This window comes from Narcine bancroftii, chromosome 1 (genome assembly GCF_036971445.1).
Source record: "Narcine bancroftii isolate sNarBan1 chromosome 1, sNarBan1.hap1, whole genome shotgun sequence".
NCBI classification, from domain to species: domain Eukaryota; kingdom Metazoa; phylum Chordata; class Chondrichthyes; order Torpediniformes; family Narcinidae; genus Narcine; species Narcine bancroftii.
This window is the reverse complement of record NC_091469.1, coordinates 158,374,520-158,399,534: the sequence shown is the minus strand read 5'-3', so window position 1 is coordinate 158,399,534 and position 25,015 is coordinate 158,374,520. Positions and strand designations below refer to the sequence as shown.

General features: G+C 45.5%; 1 protein-coding gene across 3 annotated transcripts in view; it reads right to left on the bottom strand.

The window, feature by feature from the left end:
• Positions 1 to 25,015, bottom strand: part of LOC138765378 (dual specificity testis-specific protein kinase 1-like) — a 147,711-nt gene that overhangs the window by 18,761 nt on the left and 103,935 nt on the right. For all 3 annotated transcript variants that reach the window (XM_069942422.1, XM_069942436.1, XM_069942429.1), the window contains 2 exons: positions 19,319 to 19,409; positions 6,516 to 6,599 (listed from right to left, as the gene is read on the bottom strand). In XM_069942422.1, coding sequence (XP_069798523.1) covers positions 6,516 to 6,599; positions 19,319 to 19,409 — 175 coding nt within the window. The remainder of the gene's footprint in view (positions 1 to 6,515; positions 6,600 to 19,318; positions 19,410 to 25,015) is intronic.

The following is a 25,015-nucleotide window of genomic DNA, read 5'->3' as shown; positions in this document are numbered from 1 at the left end:
CCAGACAAATAATACATACACAAGCATTTCATCTATACAAATAAATATCGTTTCATGAATATGAGAGATTCGGGTGGTCAGTGTGATCAGTTCCTTTGTTCGTTCAGCGCTCTCACTGCCCGTGGGAAGAAGCTGTTCCCCAGCCTGATGGTACTGGTTCTGATCCTCCTGTATCTCTTCCCCGACGGGAGCAGCTGAAAGATGGGGGGTGGAAGGGGTCCTCAATGATTTTGCGTGCCTTCTTCAGACAACAATCCTGATAGATCACGTCAGTGGGGGCTGGGGATGGAGACTCCAGTGATCTTCTCTGCCACTCTTATGGTCCTGTGGTTTGACGTCCAATCCATTTCTCTGCAGCAACCGTACCCCACTGTGATGCAGCTGGCCAGGACGCCCTCGATAGAGCTCCTGTAAAAGGTTGACGTAATGGTGGCCAGCAGCCTTGCCTTCAGTCTTCTCAGGGACCGCAGTCCCTGTTACACCATCCTGACAAGTGAGGAAATGCTGAGTGTCCACATAGGTCACGAGTTGTTGATGTGTAGTGGAGGGCGATCGTTCCTGCTCCTCCTGAAGTCCACAATCACCTCCTTTGCCTTGTCCACATTGAGACTCAGGTTGTTCCTCTCGCACCGCGTCACGAGATTTTCCGCCTGTTCTCTGTGGTGCGACTCGTCGTTGTTGCTGATGAGGCCGACGACTGTCGAGTCATCTCCAAACTTGATGACACTGTTGGAGCTGGATCTGGTGATGCAGTCGTGGGCCAGAAGCATGAACAGAAGTGGGCTGAGCCCATAGCCCTGAGGTGCGCCAGTGCTCGTTGTTCTGCTACTGACCTGCGCAGTAGGAAGTGAAGGATCCAGATACTAAGAGGTGTGTGGAATCCCAGTGAGGACAACTTCTGGGGAATAATTCGTATGAATAATCGTATGAAATGCTGAGCTGAAGATAATGAACAGCAGCCTGGCGTATGTGGCTTCGTTCTCCAGGTGGGTCAGGACGGAGTAAGGTGATATGGCTACAGCAGCGTCTGTGGAACGGTTTCTCCTAAAGACTCATTGAAATGGGTCCAGTCACTGGGAGGTGTGATTTGATGCGTTCCATTACCAGATGCTCAAAGATTTATGATTTTTTTTTCTCTTCTGCAGTAATTTAACTAATATTTAAAAATGACCGGTGGGGTATATTTTTCATATAGAGAGTGGTGGGTCTGTGGAATGAGCTGCCAGAGGAAATGACAGAGATGGGAACAACGAGATTTGAGAGATATAGACGGAAGAGGGATAGGAAAGGAGTGGAGAAGCATAGGCCGAACATGGACAAGTGGAAGTATCTCAGGTAGGAACACGGTTTGCATGGAGAGTTGTTACCTATAACTCAATGACTTTCAACCTATAACTCGAAAGTCATTGAGAACCTTTGAAATTTGGAAGGAAATGGACTGTTCCTACTGCAACATTCATTACAGTCAGCAGGTGGTGCTGTGTGTGCGTGCATGCATGAGGGGGGGGTGTGACAGAGGGGGTGTGAGTATGTGAGAGTGTGTGTGTGCATGTGTAAGTGTGAGAGTGTGTGTGCATGTGAGAGTGTGAGAGTGTGTGTGCATGTGTGTGAGTGTGAGAGAGAGACAGAGGGATTCTGTGCTCATTCTGGTGAGAACCCAGCCAATGCACAATGATGGATTGGGAAACAACCACTTTATCTGCCTCACGGCATCTTGATGTAACTTCCCATTGTAGTTGAAGCAAGGAAGGATTTCGGTGCATCGGTATATATGACAATAAGGTGTCATGCTCGTAAAACTAAATGGAATGGTGACAGAAATGCAGACTCCTTCTGGATGAATCAGCTAAAATGTGTCTGCCAGCTCCATTTACTTATTTCCATGTTGAAATGTGCTTTGCCTCAGCTTCTTTGAGCCCTGAACACTAACCATACGAGACACTAATATTTATGAAATAATACCTATTCATTTACTTCTATATCTGTATGTTGATCCTGCATGTGTATCATTTGTCTGGTTGTGTGTTTGTGTGTTTTGCATCGAGGACCAGAGAACGCTGTTTTGTTGGGTTGTACTTGCGCAATGGGATGATAAACTTGGAACACATTCACGCACTTCACGTCACTAGATGACTTCCCAGCTATTACAGCCTCAGGGTATTCTGTCATAGTCACCCACCACTGAGCCAGGTCCTTCAGCCCACTAGATATGCACCACCCCAAACCCATCTTATTCTCCTTGCATTGGCGTTGACTCCTGCAGATTCTTCCATTCACCTACACGCAGGCGCAGCTCATAACAGCCCGCATGCCTTTGGGGTGTGGGAGGACACCAGAACACCCGGTGGGGAAACCCATGTGATCACAGGGAAGGTGTGCAAACTCCACACAAATAGTGGCCGAGCTCAGCTTCAAGGGCCAAGTGACAGCACTCACTCAACCCCAAATTCTTGAAGGGGTACATAATAAAAATACGATTTGTGGAAGAAGCTAGACTTATTTTTTCAAAGTTTCCCACCCAGCAAATGTCTGAGCTACTGGAGGAAATTGGGGTTGGAGAGGGGTGGGGGGTGGGGTGGGGTGAGTAGGCATCTGTGGACGGAAATGATCAGTCAAATTTCCAGGTCGGGACCCTTAAATCAAGACGTGTGTGAAAAAGGAGCTGGTATTATGTCTACAGAGGGGGAAAGGAGCTGGGAGGGGTCAAAAGGTGACAAGGTAGATAGAGAGGTGTAGAGAAGGAAAAGGGAAAGATCATTTGGGACAGGGATATTGGAGAGAAATTGAAAGGCAGGGGAAAGAATTTAAAAAAGAATTTAGACACAGCACGGTAACAGGCCATTTTGGCCCATGAGCCCATGCCACCCAATTTACACCCCATTAATCTACACCCCTGGTATATTTTGGAGGAAACCTGAGCCCCCGAAGGAAACCCACACAGGGAGAACGAACAAACTCCTTACAGACAACACAGGATCAAACCGGATCACAGGGTGGTAAAGCTACGACGTTTTTAATGTATTTTTACACGGCAATAAAAAGGCCTTGAACCTTGCTCACGGCCGATATCACGCTCGACACCAGTGGTTTAAGGCCAACATTCACTCAACAGGACAACGAAGGGGGAGATGCCGCTAAGGACATGTAGGTAATTTATGTGCTGTGCAAAACCTCAGAACGCTCCACAACAACTAAAGCTGCCACAATTGCTCTAATAAGACACAGAGAACCTAAACAAAGGAGTTCACTATGACACACAGCCATGTTCTGAATAATTCACGGCTGGTGCAGCCCAAACATTGTCCGATCATTCAAAATTCATGCTGCAATAGAGTGATCGGAAGGGGAAAAGAAGGGCCTTTTGTTTGTCAAGAGGTGATAGGTGTGCAGCAAGCGAAATGGCTCAATGTTCCACAGAGAGCACCTAATGACTGCATGAGACACTCCAGGCCAGTGGAAGTTAGGCCCAGAGAGAAGCACCACCTCAAAGGTCTGGCCAAACTCTTGCAGGAGAGGTGTGGCTTGGATTGGATCTGGAGAAGGTTCACGAGAATGATTCCTTGGTATGGAAGGGTTATTGCCTGAGGAGCATTTGTTGCCTCCAGGATTGTACTCACTGGAGTTTAGAAGGATGAGTGGCGGGGGGTGGGGTGGGGGGGGTTAATTGAAACCTATTGAATATGAAAAATGTCCCTTTATAACAGAGATGAGGTGGAATTTCTTTATTCGGGGTTGGGGTGAAAGGAGAATTTGTGAAATCTGGAGCTGCGGATGGCTGTGGAGGCCAATTCATTGGGGGACATTTAAGATGGAGGTAGACATGTTCTTGATCAGGAATGGAATCAAGAGTTAGGGGGAAATGAGGTTAAATAGGATAGTAAAATCAGCCATGACAGAATTGAGGGGCAGACTCAATGGGCTGAATGGCCAAATTTTGCTCTTATGGTTTCAATGGAGAGAGCAGATCCTTTTGACTGTGACACAGGAAAGGGGGCCCATAAACTTTAAGTAGAGTCCTGAGGGAACTAAGGGAGCAGTAGCAAAAAAAAGATTGAGAATGACTGTCCTCCACGGGAAGCAGCCTTTCTACATCTACTCTGTCCTCATTTGAAATGTTTCATTGAGATCCCCCTGTCATTCTCCTAAATTCCAACGAGTACAGGGCAAAGCTGTCAAACGTTCCTCACACGATAACCCTTTCATTCCCGGAATCATCCTTGTAAACCTCCTCTGAACCCCCTCCAACGCCAGCACATCCTTTCTTAAACGAGGAGCCCTATCTCGGACAGTCAATTTACCCTTCAGCTAGGCTGAAGGATCCCTTTCCTTTCAGCATAATCCTCCGACACTGGGAACACGACCAGAACTGAGAAGAGGAATTAATTATAGCAGGGCCTCCAGCTGCGACTCCCTGCATCAGTCATCCTGCCTACCAGCTGCACAGATTGGAGCTGCCTGGGCATGAGAGAGGGTTACTCAACACTCACACGTGCTGAGACAGATCATTAAAACAAAGAGACTATTTTCCAAAAGGAACTCATCTTAAGAACTGGGAAAAGGGAACAAAGTGAGAGGCATGGTAGTGGTTGAACATCACGGAAAATCGAGGTTACCCTATGTGCATAGGAACGGGAGTTGGCCATCCAACCTGTTGACCTTGCTCTGCGATTCAATACCATCATGGCTGATCTGGCCATTGACTCAGTCCACTTACCTGCCCGTTTCCAATAACTCTTAATTCCCCCACAGTGAAAACATCTATCTATAGCTACTGCCCGGTCATTACATCGGCACTATTGGTACCCTGGATGAGAGGAGGCACTGCGCTCTTCCACAGGGTCCTACTGCCTGGTCATAACACTGACAGCCCGTACCCTGGGGGATGGAGGCACAGCACTCCTCCACGGGGTCCTATTGCTTGGTCATTACACTGACAGCCTGTACCCTTGGGGATGGAGGCACAGCGCTCCTCCACGGGGTCCTATTGCTTGGTCATTACATTGACAGCCCCGTACTCTGGGGAATGGAGGCACTGCACTCCTCCACGGGGTCCTACTGCCGGGTCGTTACACTGACAGCCACATACCCTGGGGGAAGAAGGCACTGCACTCCACCACAGGGTCCTACTGCCTGGTTGTTACACTGTTAGCCCTACACCATGAGGGATGGAGGCACAACCCTCCTCCACATGGTCCTACTGCCTGGTCGTTACACTCACGGCCCAGTACCCTGGAGGAGTAGAGACGGAGGCCTCCTCTGCAGGGACCTACTGCATGGTCTTTACCCTAAAGGCCCTATACCCTGGGGAGTGGAGGCACAGTGCTCCTCCGAGGGGTCCTACTGCCCGGTCTTTATGCCAATTTTAAATGTCCTGCACAAAGGTTTTTTTTCTTAACAGTAGCAAAATCACAGAGACCAGTGCCCAAGATAGCAGTTCCCTATTGCCTGGCAGCAGACCACAAGGGTTGTGAGCTCCAGGAGATGAGGAGACAGGGGCAGGGGACCAGAGTGTGCACAAGACACCAAAGAGGGAGAATATCCCCTACCCTCTCCGAGAAGAAGCCCGGGAGAGGACCCATCAGGGTAGGAGGTCATAGCAGCGGGCCAGGTCTCACACCAGGCTATGGCTGTTGGAGACCAACTGGTGGGGACCAGGTACCGAGGTCTGTGAGGGTGCCAATGGCAAGCAGGCGCTCCTGATCGTGTCAAGGGTTGGGATCTGGGAGCTCAGTGCCACTGGGGGAATGGATATGAGGCTGTGGGAACGCAGGAGGTGAATCCACGGACACCTGTGACTCTGAAGGGACTCTCTTTTGCTTCACTTTCACTCATTGGCGACTGCGTTGGGCTTGCGCAGGGGTCCTCAACCTTTTTATTTCCGCTCACGTACCACTTTAAGTATTCCCTCTGCTATTGGTGCACTGTAAGGTGGTCTGTGGATGGAAATAAAAAGTTTGAAAACCACTGTTTTAATCGTACCTAATTGACTCGTTATGTGCAGGGTTTCAGAGCTCCAAAAAAATGGGCCAATGACCATTTTTCTCAAGCAAAATATTTCAGTAACAATTGGGTCTAGAGCAGTGATTCTCAACCTTCCCTTCCCACTCACATCCCACCTTCAGCAATCCTTTACTAATCACAGAGCACCGATGGCATAGGGATTACTGAAGGTGGGATGTGAGTGGAAAGAAAAAGGTTGAAAGCAACTGATCTAGAGGCACCTCTGCTGTGGCTTTATGGTTCACAAATACCAGGAGAATGTACATATTATGTACGTGATTGTAAACAAGCCTTGAAACTTGACTCCTTGCATTTTCCCTTCATTCTACAATCCACTCAACCCAACTCTGAAATTCACCCTTCCCTTTGGAAAATTCCTGAAATTTGTACCTTCGGTAAATCTTATCTGAGCAGCTCACTTTATGCGGTTGCCCGATTGCACTGGGGGAGTGACATTTATTTGGACAGCTTACGAGGTTGCCAGGGCTAACTAAATGTAGTGCAGTTGCTCTTACCTCGGTGCGGGGCAGGCAGTCAGGATCAGCTGATATTCGGGCTATAATCTCGCATAAAATGATGCCGTAAGAGAAGACATCGGTCTGCAACAGGGAGAGAAGGAAAGCAACGTTCAGAGGAAGATCTCGCCAAGTGCTGCTCATTGGCCACAGCCTCTTGTGCTCTGCCGGAATGAGACCACTCACAGAATGGAGGAACAACACCTCATACTCCGTCCAACCGGATGGCATTGACATCGACTTCTTCAGTTTCTGTTACCCCCTCCCCATCTTTTCTTGCCTTTAGCCCTGACTCTTCGCTTTTTCCTCTATCTCCTTTCGCAGAGTCAAACAACCCCCCCATCAATTCTCACCTCTCTCCAATCCTCTTATCATATCCAACGAACATTTTTTGCATGTATTCCTCCCTGGCTTTGCTCATAACTTGAGGAAGGGTTCAGGCCTGAAACGTCAATGCAGGCTTTAAATGGCCTGTTAAAGGAGCCAACGGCAGTTTGATTGAAAATCCTGTGTCTTTGGGGGGGTGGGGGAGGTATGGGCCTAAGATGATGGCACCTCTAATTGGCAGCAGCCACAAGGGATTGTGGACTCCAGGGAAGTGGAGGACTGGTGCAAGACATCAGAAAACAGGGAGACCCACCCCCTCTCTTCCTGTTTGAGAAGGAGAAGCGGAGGAGACGACCTAAAGGAGCGGACTAGTTCTGCGACTGAGGAACAGACAGGCGGTGGGTTGTTGGTGACTTAAAGCGAAGATTCCATGGAGGCTGCAGGCTGCTGGAGACCACAGTCAAGGGACTTGCACCAGGTTTTAGACCGCTGGAGACTGGCTCGAGACTGGTTAAAGGGGAACCAGGTATCGGATCCGGGATGCGATGTGAGCTGAAAGATTCCTGACCATGTCGGAGGTGGGATCTAGAGCTCGGGCAGCTGATCGTGCGGACATGACTTAGTGCAGCTGTAGCAGGGCTGGAGGACACTGTGCGGACTCTCGATGGCTTCTCTCTCTCTCTGCCTGTAAGAGGCACTTCAGGCAATTTCTGCCGATGGCCAATCTGTCTGCCTTACAGCAGGAAAAAGGGCAATTTTGTGGACTATGACAATTGAATCTTGACCTCTCATGGACACTATGAGGACCGGCTGAGTTCCTTCAGCATTTTGTGCTTTTACCAGAATTTTATTTTCCACAATTTCCATTTCAGCAAAGGGAACAAGGAATTTAATGTCACCCAGATTGTAGAATTAAACATTGCATCATAACCCTTACTTGCTGCAGCTGAACAGGTTCTTCACAAACAAGAAACACCCGACAAAGAAATAGAACAGTACAGTACAGGCCCTTCGGCCCACAATGTTGTGCTGACCTATATAAGCCTACTCCACCATCTAACCCTGCCCTGCCTCACACCCTTAACCTATTTTTCTTGCATCCAGACGTGCCTGAGTCGATGGAAAAACAACGAATAAACTCTCCTCTCCGTCGACAACATCCGTCGGAGGGCAGCAGCGATCATCCAGGACCCTCACCACCCACCACACGCTCTTTTCTCGCTGCTGCCATCAGGGAAAAGGTCTCGGGACCACAAAACTCGCACCAGCAGGTTCAGGAACAGCTGCTCCCCCTCCACCATCAGATTCCTCAACAACAAATTCAATGTTTAAGGACTCTGACTTGTACAGTTCTTCATTTGTTTATATGTTTACCCTTATTTTTTGCGCTACCAATCAGTGGTAATTCTGCCTGCCCTGCAGGGTAAATGGAATCTCAGGGTTGTATGTGCTGTTATGTATGTACTCTGGTAATAAATCTAAAATTAAGTGAATTAAAAAGAAGCAATAAATACTAAAAAAAAGATATGTATTAGTTGAGCAATAAAAAGGGGGTTTTGCAATGGTGCAGACAGTCCTTTTGTGGTGTTAGAGCAGTCCCTGATAACTAGGGGAGATCCAAAAGTTATGTTGGAAACTGAAGTTTGTTTTGGAAACATGCTTGACCGCACCTATGGTTTCCATCTGCGTACAGTCCTTTACTGTGCGGCAGAAGTTTCTTCCACAGAACCATAGAAAACTGCAGCACAGAAAACAGGCCATTCGGCCCTTCCATTCCACAAATCCCACTGACTTGCACCCATTCCATAACTTCAGACCTCTCCCATCCATGCAACTATCCAATTTATTCTTAAAACCTGAGTCCACATTTACATCAGATGGCAGCTCGTTCCATACTCCCACCATTCTCTGAGTGAAGAACTTCCCCCAACCCTTTCACCCTAAAGCCATGTCCTCTTGTATTTATCTCACGTAATCTAAGTTGAAAGACCCTACTCGCATTTTCTCTATCTACATTTCTCAATTTTGTAAAGCACTATCAAATCACCCCTCATTCTTATACGTTCCAAGGAATAAAGTCCTAACCTGTTTAATTTTTCCCTATAAATCAACTCCTGAAGACCCGGAAACATCCTAGTAATTCTTCTCTGAATGCTTTTGATTTTACTGATATCCTTCCTGTAGTTTGGTGACCAGAACTGCACACAATACTCCAAATTTGGCCTCACCAATGTCTTGTACAACCTCACTATAACACCCCAACTCCTGTACTCAATACTTTGATTTATGAAGGCCAAGATCCCAAAAGCTTTCTTTACACCCCTGTCTACCTGCGACGCCACTTTCAGGGAATTATGTATCTGAATTCCCAGATTCCACATTTTCATCCAGATCATTGGATATGGACAACAAACAACAATGGTCCCTGCACTGATCCCAGAGGCCCACCACTAATCACAGGTCTTCAGTCTGAGAAGCAATCATTCACCACTACTCTCTGGCTTCTCCCATTCAGCCAATTTCCAAGTTTACAACCTTTCCAGGGATACCGAGTGTATCAACCTTCAGAACTAACCTCCCATGTGGGACTTTGTCAAAGGTCTTACTAAAGTCCATGTAGACAACATCCACAGCCTTTCCTTCACCCTCTATGCACAAAGCCACCTATCTTTAATCAACTCTTGTCTGTCCAAAAATTTGTATATCCAATCTCTCAGAACACCCTCCAATAATTTACCTACTACTGATGTCAGGCCCACCATCCTGTAATCTCCTGGTTTATTTTTGGAGCCTTTTTTAAACAACAGAACAGCGTGAGCTACCCTCCAATCCTCCGGCACTTCACCCGTGGCAAAGGACATTTTAAATGTTTCTGCCAGGGCCCCTATAATTTCTACACTAGTCTCCCTCAAAGTCTGAGGGAATATCATGTCAAACCCGGGGATTTATTTACCTTTATTTATGACAAAAGACAATAGGGGCAAGAGCAGGCCATTCGGCCCTTCGAGCCAGCACTGCCATTCACTGTGATCATGGCTGATCATCCACAATCAGTTCTCCTTTCCTGCCTTCTCCCCATATCCCTTGATTCCACTATCTAACTCTTTCTTGAAAGCAACCAGAGAATTGGCCCCTTCTGAGGCAGAGCATTCCACAGATCCACAACTCTCTGGGTGAAAAAGTGTTTCCTCAACTCCGTTCTAAATGGCCTACCCCTATTTTTAAACTGTGGCCTCTGGTTCTGGACTCCACCAACATCGGGAACATGTTTCCTGCCTCTAGCGTGTAGAATCCCTTAATAATCTTATGTTTCAATCAGATCCCCTCTCATCCTTCTAAATTCCAGTGCATACAAGCCCAGATGCTCCAATCTTACAACATATGACAGTTCTACCATCCCGGGAATTAACCTCGTGAATCTACGATGCACTCCCTCAATAACAAGAATGTCCTTCCTCAAACTTGGAGACCAAAACTTCACATAATACTCCAGGTGTGGTTTCACCAAGGCCCTGCACAACTGCAGAAGGACCTCTCTGATCCTATACTCAACTCCCCTTCTTGTGAAGGCCAACATGCCATTAGTTTTCTTCACTGCATGCTTACTTTTAGTGACTGATGAATAAGGACACCCACATCTTGTTCTACTTCCCCTTTTCCTGACTTGACACCATTCAGATAGTAATCTGCCTTCCTGTTCCTGCTACCAAAGTGGATAACCCCACATTTATCCATTAAACTGCATCTGCCATGCAACTGCCCACTCACCCAACCTGTCCAAGTCATCCTGCCTTCTCATAACATCCTCCTCACATTTCACATGGCCACCCAGCTTTGTGTCATCTGCAAATTTGCTAATGTTACTTTTAATCCCTTCTTCTCAATCATTAATGTATATAGTAAATATCTGCTGTTCCAGCTCCGAGCCTAGTGGTACCCGACTAATCACTGCCTGCCATTCTGAAAGGGACCCTGTTAATCTGTACTCTTTGTTTCCTGTTTACCAACAAATTTTCTATGCATGTCAGTACCCTACCCACAATATCATGTTCTCTAATCCTCTTACTGCTATCCAAATGTGCCACTATTTCATCTTTTATAATTGACTCCAGCATCTTCCCCACCACGGACATCAGCTAACTGTTTTATCTCTCCTTCTTTTTTGAAAAGTGGGAACTGATCCTGGATCTAGAGAACACTGGAAAATGATTCCCAATGTGTCCTCCTCCTCTTTAACCTCTACATGTTTCAAGCCACTTGTTCCCCTCCCTTCCTTATACCCTACGTCACTTTCCAGAGTAAATACTGATGCAAAAAAAAACTGTTTTAAGATCTCCTCCATCTCGTGAAGCTCCACACATGGACGACCACTCTGATCTTCTAGGGGACCAATTTTTCCTCTGACTATCCTTTTAATATACTTATGGAAACCCTTCAGGTTTACCTTCACATCTTCACATCTGCCAAAGCAATCTCATGTCTTCTTTTTGCCTTCCTGATTTCCTTCTTAAGTATTTTCTTGCATTTTCTTTACTCTTTTAGTATTTCATTTGCTCCTTGTCGCCTGTACCTGCTGCACACCTCTCGCTTCCTCTTTACCAGATTGTTAATATCTCTTGAAAACCAAGGTTCCCTAGGCCTGTAAACTTTGCCTTTAATTCTAACAGGTACCTCTATATCAGTGGTTCTCAACCTTTTTCCTTCCACTCACATCCCACTTTAAATAATCCCTCTGTCATCGGTGCTCTGTGATCAGTAAGGAATTGCTTAAGGTGGGACGTGGGTGGGAAGAAAAAGGTTGAAAACCACTGTTTTAATTGTCCCTCATTGACTCGATATGTGCACGGTTTCAGAACTTCAAAGGAAATGGGCCAATGAGAATTTTTCTCAAGCCAAATATTTCAGTAACAATTGGGTCTAGAGCAGTGATTCTCAACCTTCCCTTCCCTCTCACACACCAACTTAAGCAATCCCTTACTAATCACAGAGCACCGATGGCATAGGGATTACTTAAAGTGGGATGTGAGTGGAAAAAGGTTGAGAATCACTGCTCTACATATTGATCTTGAAAACTTTCCTGAGCAAATCAACTCTTCCTTTAAATTAGCCAGAAAATAAAGCAAGCACTGTTTGGCCAATATTATCAGAACTTTGGATGGCAAGGGCAAAGACACAGAACTCGACGGTACAGAACACCTTGGCCCATTAAGTGCATGCCAAACTATTCTGCCTCGTTCCATCGACCTGCACCCTGACCATAGCCCTCCATACCCCTCCCATCCATGTACCTGTCTAAATTTCTCTTTAATGTTGAATTTGAACCCTTATCCACCACCTCCTCTGGAAGCTCGTGCCACACTCTCACCTCCCTCCGAGTGAACCGGTTCACCCGAATGTTCCCCTTAAACCCTGAACCCATGTCTTCTCGTTCTTCTTCCCTTGCACAACCTCGGAGGAGAAAGCGCGACTGCATTGACTCCTTCTACACCCATCATGATTTTGGAAACTTGCGTCAAATCTCCCCTCATTCCCCACACCCCCAGGGAATAAAACCCTAACCTGTTTAACATTTTCCTCGAACATTTCTCCCCAAGTCCCAACCATATCCTTGTACCTTGTATTGTGACCAAAACTGCTCATAATACTCCAGATATGGCCTCACCAATGTTTTGTACAATTTCAACATAATATCCCAATTCCTGTCTCAATACTTTGATTTATTAAGGCCAAAAACTCTCTTCACGACCCTATCTACCAGTCTTCAGGGAATTATGTATCTATATTCCCAGATTCCTCTGTTCTTTCACACTCGTCAGTGCCCGACCATTTACCGTATATTTCTTGGTTTGTCCTTCCAAAATGCAACACCTCACACTTGTCTGCATTAAATTCCATCGACCATTTTTCAGCCAATTTTTTTCCAGCTGGTCCAGACCCCTCTGCAAGCTTTGAAAACCTTCTTCCAATCTCAGTGCCATCAGCAAACTGGATGATCCAATTTACAACATTATCATCCAGATTGCCGATATAAATGACAACACTGATCCTGGAGGGACGCCATTAGTAACAGGCCTCCGGTCTGAGAGACAATAATCTCCTACCACTCTCTGGCTTCTCCCGTAAAGCCAACGTCTAACCTTATCTTGAATACAGAGCGATCGGACCTCTCGACCAACCTCCTCATCAAAGGCCTTACTAAAGTCCATGGCCTTTTCCTCAACTTTCCTAATCACCACCTTGAAACTCTCCACAAAATCAGTTGGACAATGACCAACAAAGCCATGTTAATCAGTCCCCATCTATTCACTCTCTGAGGCTATCTTCCAATAACTTACCCACTGCAGATGATGGCCTCACTGGCCTGTCATTCCTGGATTTGTATTGTAGAATAGACAGTCTTAAGAAGGATAAGTGAATGGTTCTCAGGGTGGAGATGAAGGTGTCCTCCCTGAGCACAGTGGAGACACTGGAGGATTCCTTTGTGGTTCCCTTGTTCAAAAAATGGTAATAAGGAGAATCCTGGGAATTATAGACCAGTGCGTTGTACTCCAGAGGTGAGCAAATGATTGGAGAGGATTCTTCGGGACAGGATTTACAAGGCCGCATCTGGAGAACTGTGTGCTGTTCTGGTCTCCAGACTTGAGGAGGGATATCCTGGCCTTGGAGGCAGTCCAGAGGTTCACCAGGTTGATCCCGGAGATGAGGGGGGTTCACCTACGAGGAGCCACTCAATCGTCTGGGATTATACTCACTCGAATTCAGAAGAATGAGAAGAGATCTTATGGAAACATATAAAACTATGAAAGGGATAGATAAGATAGAGCCAGGAAAATTGTTTTCACTGGTAGGTGAGACCAGAACTAGGGGGTACAGCCTCAAGATTCATGGGAGTAGATTTAAGACGGAGATGAGGAAAAACTGTTTTCCCAGAGAGAAGTGAATCTGTGGAATTCTCTGCCCAGGGAAGCAGTTGAGGTGACTTCATTAAACGTATTTAAGGTTCAGTTAGATGGATTTTTACATAAAAAAGGAATTAAGGGTTATGAGGAAAAGGCAGGTGGGTGGAGTTGATTCAATGATCAGATCAGCCATGATTTTACTGAATGGCGGAGCAGGCTCGACGGGCCGGATGGCCGACTCCTGCTCCTATTTCTTATGTTCTTATCACAAGACGGAGGGCCAGAAGCAGGCCCATCAAGCCTGTTCTGTGACTCGAAGCTGAATAATGCTCACACCTAGTTCCAATTTCCAGCCTTTTCCCCATATCCCTTGATACCCTTACTAATGAGATACTTGTCCATTTCCTGTTTAAATACTCCCAGTGATCTGGCCTCAGATCCATGACCCTCTGACTAAAGAAGTTCTTCCTAATCTCTGTTTTAATTGGACTTCTAATTTTAAGACTATGACCCCTTGTCCTCGATTCACCCATCAAAGGAAACATCTTATCCACATCCACTTTGTCAAACCCTTTCAATATTCAAAATGCCTCTATGAGATCCCCCCATCACTCTCCTATACTCCAACAAATACAACCCAAGAACTGCCAAACGTTCCCCATACGCCAGCCCTTGCATTCCAGGAATCATCCTGGTAAATCTCCTCTGCATCCTCTCCAACAACATCACATCCTTTCTAAGAGAGGGGGTCCAAAACTGCACACAGTTCTCCAAATGGGGTCTCGCCAGTGCCCTATAGAGTCTCATTAACACCTCTCTACTCATATGCTATTCCTCTTGAAATGAATGCTAGCATTTGCCTTCTTCACTACCAATCCCACCTGGGCATTAACTTTTAGGTTTCCCTGCACGAGAATGCCCAGATATCTTTGCACCTCCAAGGATTGAATTTTCTCCCCATCCAGATAGCCTTTTGAAAATCCAAATATATAACATCCACAGCCTCCCCCTTGTCAATCCTACCTGAGGTTTCTTCAAAAAACTCTATTAGGTTAGTCAGGCATGATCTATCCTTTAAAAAAATCATGCTGTCTAGGACCTATCCTGTTGTGCATTTCCAGGTATTTCATAACTTCATCCTTGAGGATTGACTCTAGTATCTTCCCAACCACTGATGTCAGACTTATAGGTTATAGTTTCCTTTTTTCTGTTTCCCACCTTTCTTGTACAGCAGAACCACATTTGCAACCTTCCAATCCCCTGGAAACCACTCCAGAGACTATTGATTTCTAGAAGATTGTCACAATCTGGATCCACAATCTCCAAAGCCACCTCTTTCAAAACCCACAGGGGTACCTCATCTGGTCCGGGAGATTTATCTATCTTTAATCCATTCGATTTACCTAGTACAATTTCTCTAATTTAATTGTTTTCAACTCTACTCCCTGAAGCCTCTGTCTGTCAGGGATATTTTACTAATGTCTTTTATAGTGAATGCAGATGTAAAATATTGATTTAATTCTTCTGCCATTTCTTTGTAACCTATTATAATTTCCCCAGCATCATTTTCTATCGGTCCTATGTCAACACGTGTCTCTCTTTTATTCTTTATATATGTCTTATATCTTCTCAGGGATAGTCGTCATGGCTTTGTGAGGGGTAGGTTAGGCCTCAGGAGCCTAATTGATTTTTTTGAGGAAGTAACAAATGGAAATGATGAAGTAAGAGCACTAATCGTGATCTGTCAGGGCCCGAAATGCTGGCTACTTTTGGTCCATTCTTTGAAAATATATAACATATAACATAACAATTACAGCACGGAAACAGGCCATTAGGCCCTTCTAGTCCGCACCGAACCAAACACTCCTCTCTAGTCCAACCTACCTGCACAATGCCCATAACCCTCCACCTTCTTCTCATCCATATACCTGTCCAGCTTTTTCTTAAATAATACAATTGACTCCGCCGCCATTATTTCTCCCGGAAGCTCATTCCACACGGCTACCACTCTCTGAGTCAAGAAGTTCCCCCTCATGTTACCTCTAAACCTCTGCCCCTTAATTCTTAACTCATGTCCTCTTGTTTTAATCTTTCCTCCTCTTAACGGAAATAGTCTATCCACATCCACTCTGTCTATCCCTTTCATAATCTTAAATACTTCTATCAAATCCCCTCTCAACCTTCTACGCTCCAAAGAATAAAGACCTAATCTGTCCAATCTCTCCCTATACTCTAGATGCTTAAACCCAGGTAACATTCTGGTAAACCTTCTCTGTACTCTCTCCACTCTGTTTATATCCTTCCTATAATTAGGCGACCAGAACTGCACACAGAACTCCAAATTAGGCCGCACCAATGTCTTATACAGTCTCAACATCACCTCCCAACTCCTATGTTCCATGCAATGATTGATAAAGGCCAGCATACTAAAAGCCTTCTTCACCACCCTATTCACGTGAGTTTCTACCTTCAGGGAACGATGTACCGTTACTCCTAAATCTTTCTGCTCTTCTGTATTCCTCAATGCTCTCCCATTTACCACGTATGTCCTGTTCTGATTCTTCTTACCAAAATGAAGCACCTCACACTTATCAGCATTAAATTCCATCTGCCATTTTTCAGCCCACTTTTCTAAGCAGCCCAAATCCCTCTGCAATCCTTGAAACCCTTCTTCATTAGCCACTATTCCACCTATCTTAGTATCGTCTGCATATTTACTAATCCAATTCACCACCCCATCATCTAGATCATTAATGTATATAACGAACAACAATGGGCCCAATACAGATCCTTGAGGCACACCACTGGTCACCGGCCTCCAACCTGACAAACAATTTTCCACTACCACTCTCTGGCCTCTCCCTTTCAGCCAATGTCCAATCCATTTGACTATCTCAAAATTTATACCTAAAGACTGCACCTTCCTAACTAACTTTCCATGTGGTACCTTATCGAAGGCCTTACTGAAGTCCATATAGACAACATCCACTGCACTACCCTCATCCACATTCCTAGTCACCTCTTCAAAAAATTCAATCAGATTGGTCAAACAAGACCTTCCGCTCACAAATCCGTGTTGAGTGCTCCTGATCAGACCCTGTCTATCCAGATGTTTATAAGTACTATCTCTAAGAACTTTCTCCATTAATTTACCTACCACAGACGTCAAACTTACAGACCGATAATTGCCAGGCTTCCTCCTTGAACCCTTTTTAAATAACGGACCCACATGCGCAATTCGCCAATCCTCCGGCACTATCCCCTTCTCTAATGACATTTGGATAATTACCATCAGAGCCTCTGCTATTTCCTCCTTTACTTCTCTCAATGTCCTGGGGAAGATCCTGTCTGGTCCCGGAGACTTATCCACCTTTATATTCCTCAAAAGGCCTAACACTACATCTTTCGTAATCACTATATTCTCCATATTTACCCAATTTGCTTTTTTTATCTCACATATCCCAATATCCTCCTTGGTGAATACCGAAGAAAAGAAACTGTTCCCGATCGTGTCAGAGGTCCCGGAACTGGAGCTCGGGCAGCCGATTGTTCGGACCGAAGTCTGTGCGGCCGTAGAGGCTACGGGAGGGCTGGAGGCGAACCCACGGACACTCAGCGTCTCTGAAGGGACTCTGTTTTGCTTCTCATTCTTTGACTCTCAGGAGCACAGGACAATTTCTGCTGATGGCTTAGGGCAGACTAAAGTCAATTTTGTGTAATATTACACCTGTTTTTATTACACAACAATACAGGAATCTTGAAGGCTAGCACCTCCTGGGTCAAGAACTCATCAAGTTTGAACCTCATTGTACAGCTCTAACCCTGAACGTAAACTACTCCAGGACCATCAAAAGATCCGTCTGCATCACTGCATGAACTACAAATGTTAGAATTTACATCATGTTCTATTTATTGCCTCTTTCTTTCTGACTTTCCTGCCATATTGTGTAATTTAATTTACACTGTTGTTAATGATGTAGTTGTGTGGCTGTAGCAAGTCGGAATTGGAGGGCAGTGTACCTCTGGTTCTCTCTCTGCGTCCGCAGTGGGTTGATGGGACTCGTCCTGAGGGTCTATGGGTGCAGAGTCCGGGAGGACAAGATGTAGCCTTCTGTTCGGGGAATGAGTGTCTGCAGTCGCGTGGTGGGCACTCATGAGCTTTTCCCCTGGATTAAAGCGTCAAATACTCAAGGTCACGTGTTTAAGGGTTTGGGGATGGAGGGAGGGGGTTTAAAGGAGATGGGAGAACGTCACTATTACAGAGTCAGCGACCCAGGTTCAAATCAAGCGCTGTCCGTAAGGAGTTTGTACTTTCTCCCCGTGACCTGTGTGGGTTTCCAGGGGATTCAGTTTCCTCCCACGTTTCAACGGGGTTGGTATGTTAATTGGGCAACACAGTTTTCATGGGCCGGACTGACCCTCTACCGTTAAAATTTTTAAATACTGGTATATTTCGAAATGTATACAGTATAACTCCGATTAACCGAAATCGGATCCTCCAAAATCCTCATTTATCCCAAATTGTTTGGAGGAAAAATAAGATTTATCGGATAAACGAGGATCTGAGAAAAATCAGAAATCCTCATTCATCCGAAAATCATTCATCTCCCAAAAATATCCGGATGAATGAGGATTTTTGAAACAATCAAAAATCCTCATTTATCCGAATATTTTTTCGATGCCGAATTCACTTCACAGCTTCAAAACAATTTAAAGCCAGCGTGCTCTTTGCGTGTCCGAGTCGCCATTTTGATTCCAACAGAGCACTCGAAGGTTTTGCGATGGCAAAGAGGCCTGCAGAGAGCACTGCGTTGGTGAGTAGAATTTCAAGCGTTTGGTGATTTATCTTGCAGTATTTTGTTCAGGTTGGTTTTTTTGGTGAGAATTCAACATGCTTAAAAAGCCTTCCCTTGTCGTTTGTTGTTGTTTAAACACTGTTGAAACAAGAGATTTGCTGTTGGTACTGGGCTGTTTTTAAAAAAAATGACCAGTTCTCTGAAAAAAAAACCCGTGGCCTGGTCCAGACCATTTCGGATAATCGGAGTTATACGGTATTTTAAAAATTTAGACATAGAACGTGGTAACAAGCCCTTCCGCCCCATGGGCCCGTGCCGCCCAAATGATCTACAAACACGGGACGTTTTGAACGATGGGAGGAAACCGGAGCCCCCATTGGAAACCCACGCAGACACGGGGAGAACATACAAACTCCTTACAGAGAGCACCGGATTCTGACACAGGTCGCTAACGCTGTAACACTGTTGCAGTAACTGTGATACAAGTCATTCTGCACTGATTAATAATAAAAAAAAATTAAAAATTAAATTCACACAAAGTGCTGGGGGCCTGGAACGAGGTGCCAGGGTCAGTGGAAGCAGATACAATGGCAAAGTGTAATGGGTTCCATGATCTCCCTATGAATATGTCGGGAATGGAGGGGTATGGTGCAGGTGCAGGGAGGACAGTTTCAGTTCTGTGTAGACATGGTGTTGCCCAAGGGCCGTCCTTTGCTGTGCAGCTCTGCATTCTATATGGTGCGAAGGTGGCCACATGCTGCCTTCAGCTGCCTGCTTTTACCTTCTCGTCATACAGCTCTCCTCTCAGGACCTCAGGCGCCATCCAGTATGGCGATCCGACCACAGCCAAGGGCTCCTTCTCCCCATCACCGCTGTGGAACAAAAAAGAATTCAGCAACCTGTGAATGCGTGAGCTCATTACAAACGGAGACAGCTTTCAGCGTAGCGGCAGGTGGTCACGGCACAGATTCACACACCCATCGCCACCTCAGTAGAGGGCATTCGGCCCATCGGCCTGTAGCAGTGCAACTAATCCAGAGGTAGAGAAACTACTGCCCTCATTCCCCAGCCTTCATGGCCCAGAATTAGGAATGGTATTTCTTCTATGCCTGAATATAAGATCCAGGATACATTATCCAAATACCAAAGTTAATCCCAATCCCACACACAGCCAGCAGACATTCTAATGGATCCCAGATACTGAGCACACAGATCTATAGCCCAGATAGTAAAGATATCTCCGCTATGTCCCTATCCCAGATGGTGAAGATATCCGCACTGTGTCCCTCGCCCAGACATTGAAGATACCCCCACCATGTCCGTAGCCTGTATGGTGAAGATATCCCCAGTGTCCGTAGCCTGGATGGTGAAGATCCCCCCATCATGTCCGTAGCCCGGATGGTGAAGATATCTGCACTGTGTCCCTTGCCCAGACAGTGAAGATACCCTCACCATGTCCCTAGTCCAGATGGTGAAGATATCCCCATAGTGTCCGTAACCCGGATGGCGAAGATATCTGCACTGTGTAAAAACACAGCAGGCAGGCATATTTAAATTCAGATTTGTAAATTAATTAAAATTAATTGAACATGGAGTTGTCAGAAGCGTATCTCTAAATCTTGATCAGGAGTTCCCTCAAGATCACGGATGACTGTTACAGTGAAAGCATGGGACTCAGCTGGTCTCGCAGCATCCATAGGAGGTAAAGACATTTTAGCCCTCAGCCCTTCTTCAAGGTATAAGCAAAAAGCAGGCAGGCGTTTGAATGAAAAGGCTGGGGGAGGAGCAGAGACCAACAGATAAAAAATGGCAGTTGGACGTGGCAGGTAGGGCAGGAGAGGAAAGGTGAGAACTGACTGGGGAAGGGTGTGGTTCCGCTGAACCTCTTTTGCACCCTCTGCGAATCTTCCACATCCGCCCTGCAGTGCAGTGGCCAGCCCACAATACTCCAAATGTGGCCGTAACGGCTGCATCGTGACTTCACTACCTTCATAGTCAATCCCTAACCAATGAAGACCAGCATGTCGTGCATCTCATTACCACCTCACCCACTTGTGTTGTTACGAGCCCAGAGGACCCCAAAACCCCAAAGATATTCACCAAGACAAATGGTTACTTAAACAAAGGTTGATTTTAATTATCTTTAAACATGAAAACAGGATCACACTTTAACATCACTATTAACTTAACTAACCTAACTTAACCCCCTTCTAATTCTAAGCACACGTGTGTGTAAGTTCAGAAAAGTTCTTTGGTTCACAGTCCAATCTCACTTCTCACTCCTCCAAGTTCACTGGTTGTAGGCAATTCTTAAACTGTGCACAGAATTTAACATTTATAACATAACATAACAATTACAGCACGGAAACAGGCCATTAGGCCCTTCTAGTCCGCACCGAACCAAACACCCCTTTCTAATCCCACCTCCCTGCACAATGCCCATAACCCTCCATCTTCTTCTCATCCATATACCTGTCCAACCTTTTCTTAAATAATACAATTGACTCCGCCGCCACTATTTCTCCCGGAAGATCATTCCACACAGCTACCACTCTCTGAGTAAAGAAGTTCCCCCTCATGTTACCTCTAAACCTCTGCCCCTTAATTCTTAACTCATGTCCACTTGTTTTAAACTTTCCTCCTCTTAACGGAAATAGTCTATCCACATCCATTCTGTCTATCCCTTTCATAATCTTAAATACTTCTATCAAATCCCCTCTCAACCTTCTACGCTCCAAAGAATAAAGACCCAATCTGTCCAATCTCTCCCCATACTCCAGATGCTTAAACCCAGGCAACATTCTGGTAAACCTTCTCTGCACTCTCTCCACTCTGTTTATATCCTTCCTATAATTAGGCGACCAGAACTGCACACAGAACTCCAAATTAGGCCGCACCAAAGTCTTATACAATCTCAACATCACCTCCCAACTCCTATATTCCATGCAATGATTGATAAAGGCCAGCATACTAAAAGCCTTCTTCACCACCCTATTCACGTGAGTTTCTACCTTTAGGGAACGATGTACCGTCACTCCTAAATCTTTCTGCTCTTCTGTATTCCTCAATGCTCTCCCATTTACCACATATGTCCTATTCTGATTCTTCTTACCAAAATGAAGCACCTCACACTTATCAGCATTAAATTCCATCTGCCATTTTTCAGCCCACTTTTCTAAGCAGCCCAAATCCCTCTGCAATCCTTGAAAACCTTCTTCATTATCCACTATTCCACCTATCTTAGTATCGTCTGCATATTTACTAATCCAATTCACCACCCCATCATCTAGATCATTAATATATATAACGAACAACAATGGGCCCAATACAGATCCTTGAGGCACACCACTGGTCACCGGCCTCCAACCTGACAGACAATTATCCACTACCACTCTCTGGCCTCTCCCTTTCAGCCAATGTTCAATCCATTTGACTATCTCAAAATTTATACCTAAAGACTGCACCTTCCTAACTAACCTTCCATGTGGTACCTTATCGAAGGCCTTACTGAAGTCCATATAGACAACATCCACTGCGCTACCCTCATCCACATTCCTAGTCACCTCTTCAAAAAATTCAATCAGATTGGTCAAACATGACCTTCCTCCCACAAATCCATGTTGAGTGCTCCTGATCAGACCCTGTCTATCCAGATGTTTATAAGTACTATCTCTAAGAATTTTCTCCATTAATTTACCTACCACAGACGTCAAACTTACAGGCCGATAGTTGCCAGGCTTCCTCCTTGAACCCTTTTTAAATAACGGAACCACATGCGCAATGCGCCAATCCTCCAGCACTATCCCCATATCTAATGACATTTGAAAAATTACCGCCAGAGCCTCTGCTATTTCCTCCTTCACTTCTCTCAATGTCCTGGGGAAGATCCCGTCTGGTCCCGGAGACTTATCCACCTTTATATTCTTCAAAAGCCTTAAAACTACACCTTTTGTAATCTCTATATTCCCCATATTTACCCAATTTGCTTTTTTTATCCCACATCTCCCAATATCCTTCTCCTTAGTGAATACCGAAGAAAAGAAACTGTTCAATATCTCCCCCATTTCTCTAGGTTCCACACACAGTTTTCCACTCTGATTTTCTAAGGGACCAATTTTGTCTCTAGCTTTCCTCTTACCATTAACATATTTGTAGAACTCTTTTGGATTAGTTTTCACCCTGCTTGCCATAATTTTCTCGTACCTTCTTTTAGCTTTCCTAATTCCTCTCTTAAGATTCTTCTTGCATTCAATGTATCTTTCAAACATCTCCTTAACTCCATGCTTCTTATATCTAATGTACGCCTCCCTTTTTCTTCGAACCAAGTTTCCAATATTCCTTGAAAACCACGGCTCTCTCAAACCTTTTGCTCCTCCTTTTAACCTAACAGGAACATAAAGCTTTTGCACTCTCAAAATCTGATCTTTAAAAGACTTCCATCTCTCTACTACATCCTGCCCATAAAACAAATTGAACCAATGCACACCCTGCAAGTCCTTTCGCATCTCCTCAAATCTAGCTTTTCCCCAATCAAAAACCTCAATACTTGGCACTGATTTCTCTCTTTCCATAATGACATTGAAGCTGATTGCATTATGATCACTGGACCCAAAGTGCTCGCCATCACTAACCTCCGTCACTTGACCCATCCCATTTGCCAACAGTAGATCTAACACTGCTCCTTCTCTGGTCGGCACCTCTACATATTGTTGTAAAAAACTATCTTGCACACATTTCACAAACTCTAACCCATCCATTCCTTTCACAGAATGTGTTTCCCAATCTATATGTGGAAAATTAAAATCTCCCATAATTACAACCCTGTGCTTATCACAAATATCTACTATCTCCCTACAGATTTGCTCCTCTAGGTCTCGGTCCCCTCCGGGTGGTCTATAATACACCCCTACAAGTGTAACCTCTCCTTTCCTACTCCTCAGTTCCACCCAAATAGCCTCCGTGGATGTGCCCTCTAATCTATCCTTCCTAGGCACCGCTGTAATATTTTCCCTGACAAGCAATGCAACCCCACCTCCTCTTGCCCCTCCGACTCTATCACACCTAAAACAACGAAACCCAGGGATATTCAGTTGCCAATCACATCCCTCCTGCAACCATGTCTCACTAATCGCTACCACATCATACTTCCAAGTATCAATCCACACCTTCAGCTCATCCACCTTTTTTACAATACTCCTGGCATTAAAATATATGAATTTCAGGGATTTCCCATTTTTTAATCCCTGTTTTCCCTCATCTTTAAGAACAACATTATTTACTTTTCCTGCCAATTGCCCTTCATCTTCTTCCAGAGCATTTCCCTTCTCTATCACCTGCCCATCCATATTCAAATACTTACTACAAACTTTCTTTGTTTGCATTCTAACCTTCTCCTTACTGCTCTGTACTATTTTGTTCCCTCCCCCCAACCATTCTAGTTTAAAGGATCCTGAGTAGCCCTAGCAAATACCTCTGCCAGGATTCTGGTCCCCCTGGGATTTAAGTGTAACCTGTCCTTACTGTACAGGTCACATCTCCCCCAAAAAAGGTCCCAGTTATCCAGAAACTTAAAACCCTGCCCCTTACTCCACCCCTTCAGCCACGTGTTAATCCTCCACCTCATTCTATTTCTATTCACACTGTCACGTGGCACAGGGAGTAATCCAGAGATTACCCCCTTTGCGGTCCTTTTTAACTCCCTACCTAACTGCCTGTACTCACTTTTTAGGACCTCTTCTCTAATTCTCCCTATGTCATTGGTACCTACATGTACCACGACCTCTGGCTCCTGTCCCTCCCACTTTAGGATATCTGGGACCCGAGCAGCAACATCCCGGACCCTGGCACCAGGGAGGCAAGCCACCATCCGGTTCTCCTTGCTGCGTCCGCAGAATCCCCTATCCGTCCTCTTAACTATGGAGTCTCCTACCACAATTGCCCTCCTCTTCCTTTCCCTCCCTTTCTGAGCTACAGGGGCCGACCTCGTGCCGAAGGCACAGCCACTGTCACTCCCCCCAACCTTGATGTCCCCCTCAACAGTGCTCAAAGAGGCGTACTTATTGCTGAGGGTTACATTCACAGGGCTCGTCTCTGGCACCTTACGTTCTTTTGTCCCTCTCCTAACAGTTACCCACCTTTCAACCTCCCGTGGCCCTGGCGTGACCACCTGGCTGTAACTCCTGTCTATGACTACCTCTGTTTCCCTAACCAGCCTGAGGTCATCGAGCTGCAGCTCTAGTTCCCTAACACGGTCCCTGACAATCTGCAGCTCGACACACCTTGTGCAGATATGGACATCCGGGAGTCTGGAAGACTCCAGGACCTCCCACATCCGGCACTCCCGACAACACACAGCCTTAACACTCATCCCTTACCCAAATGAAGAAGTAATGAAGACTATCTTAGCTTTCTCTCTGCCTGCTTTCGCCGAAGCCTGATGAGCCAAAGCTCAGGTTTTGGTGCTTGAAAGGCAAATAGT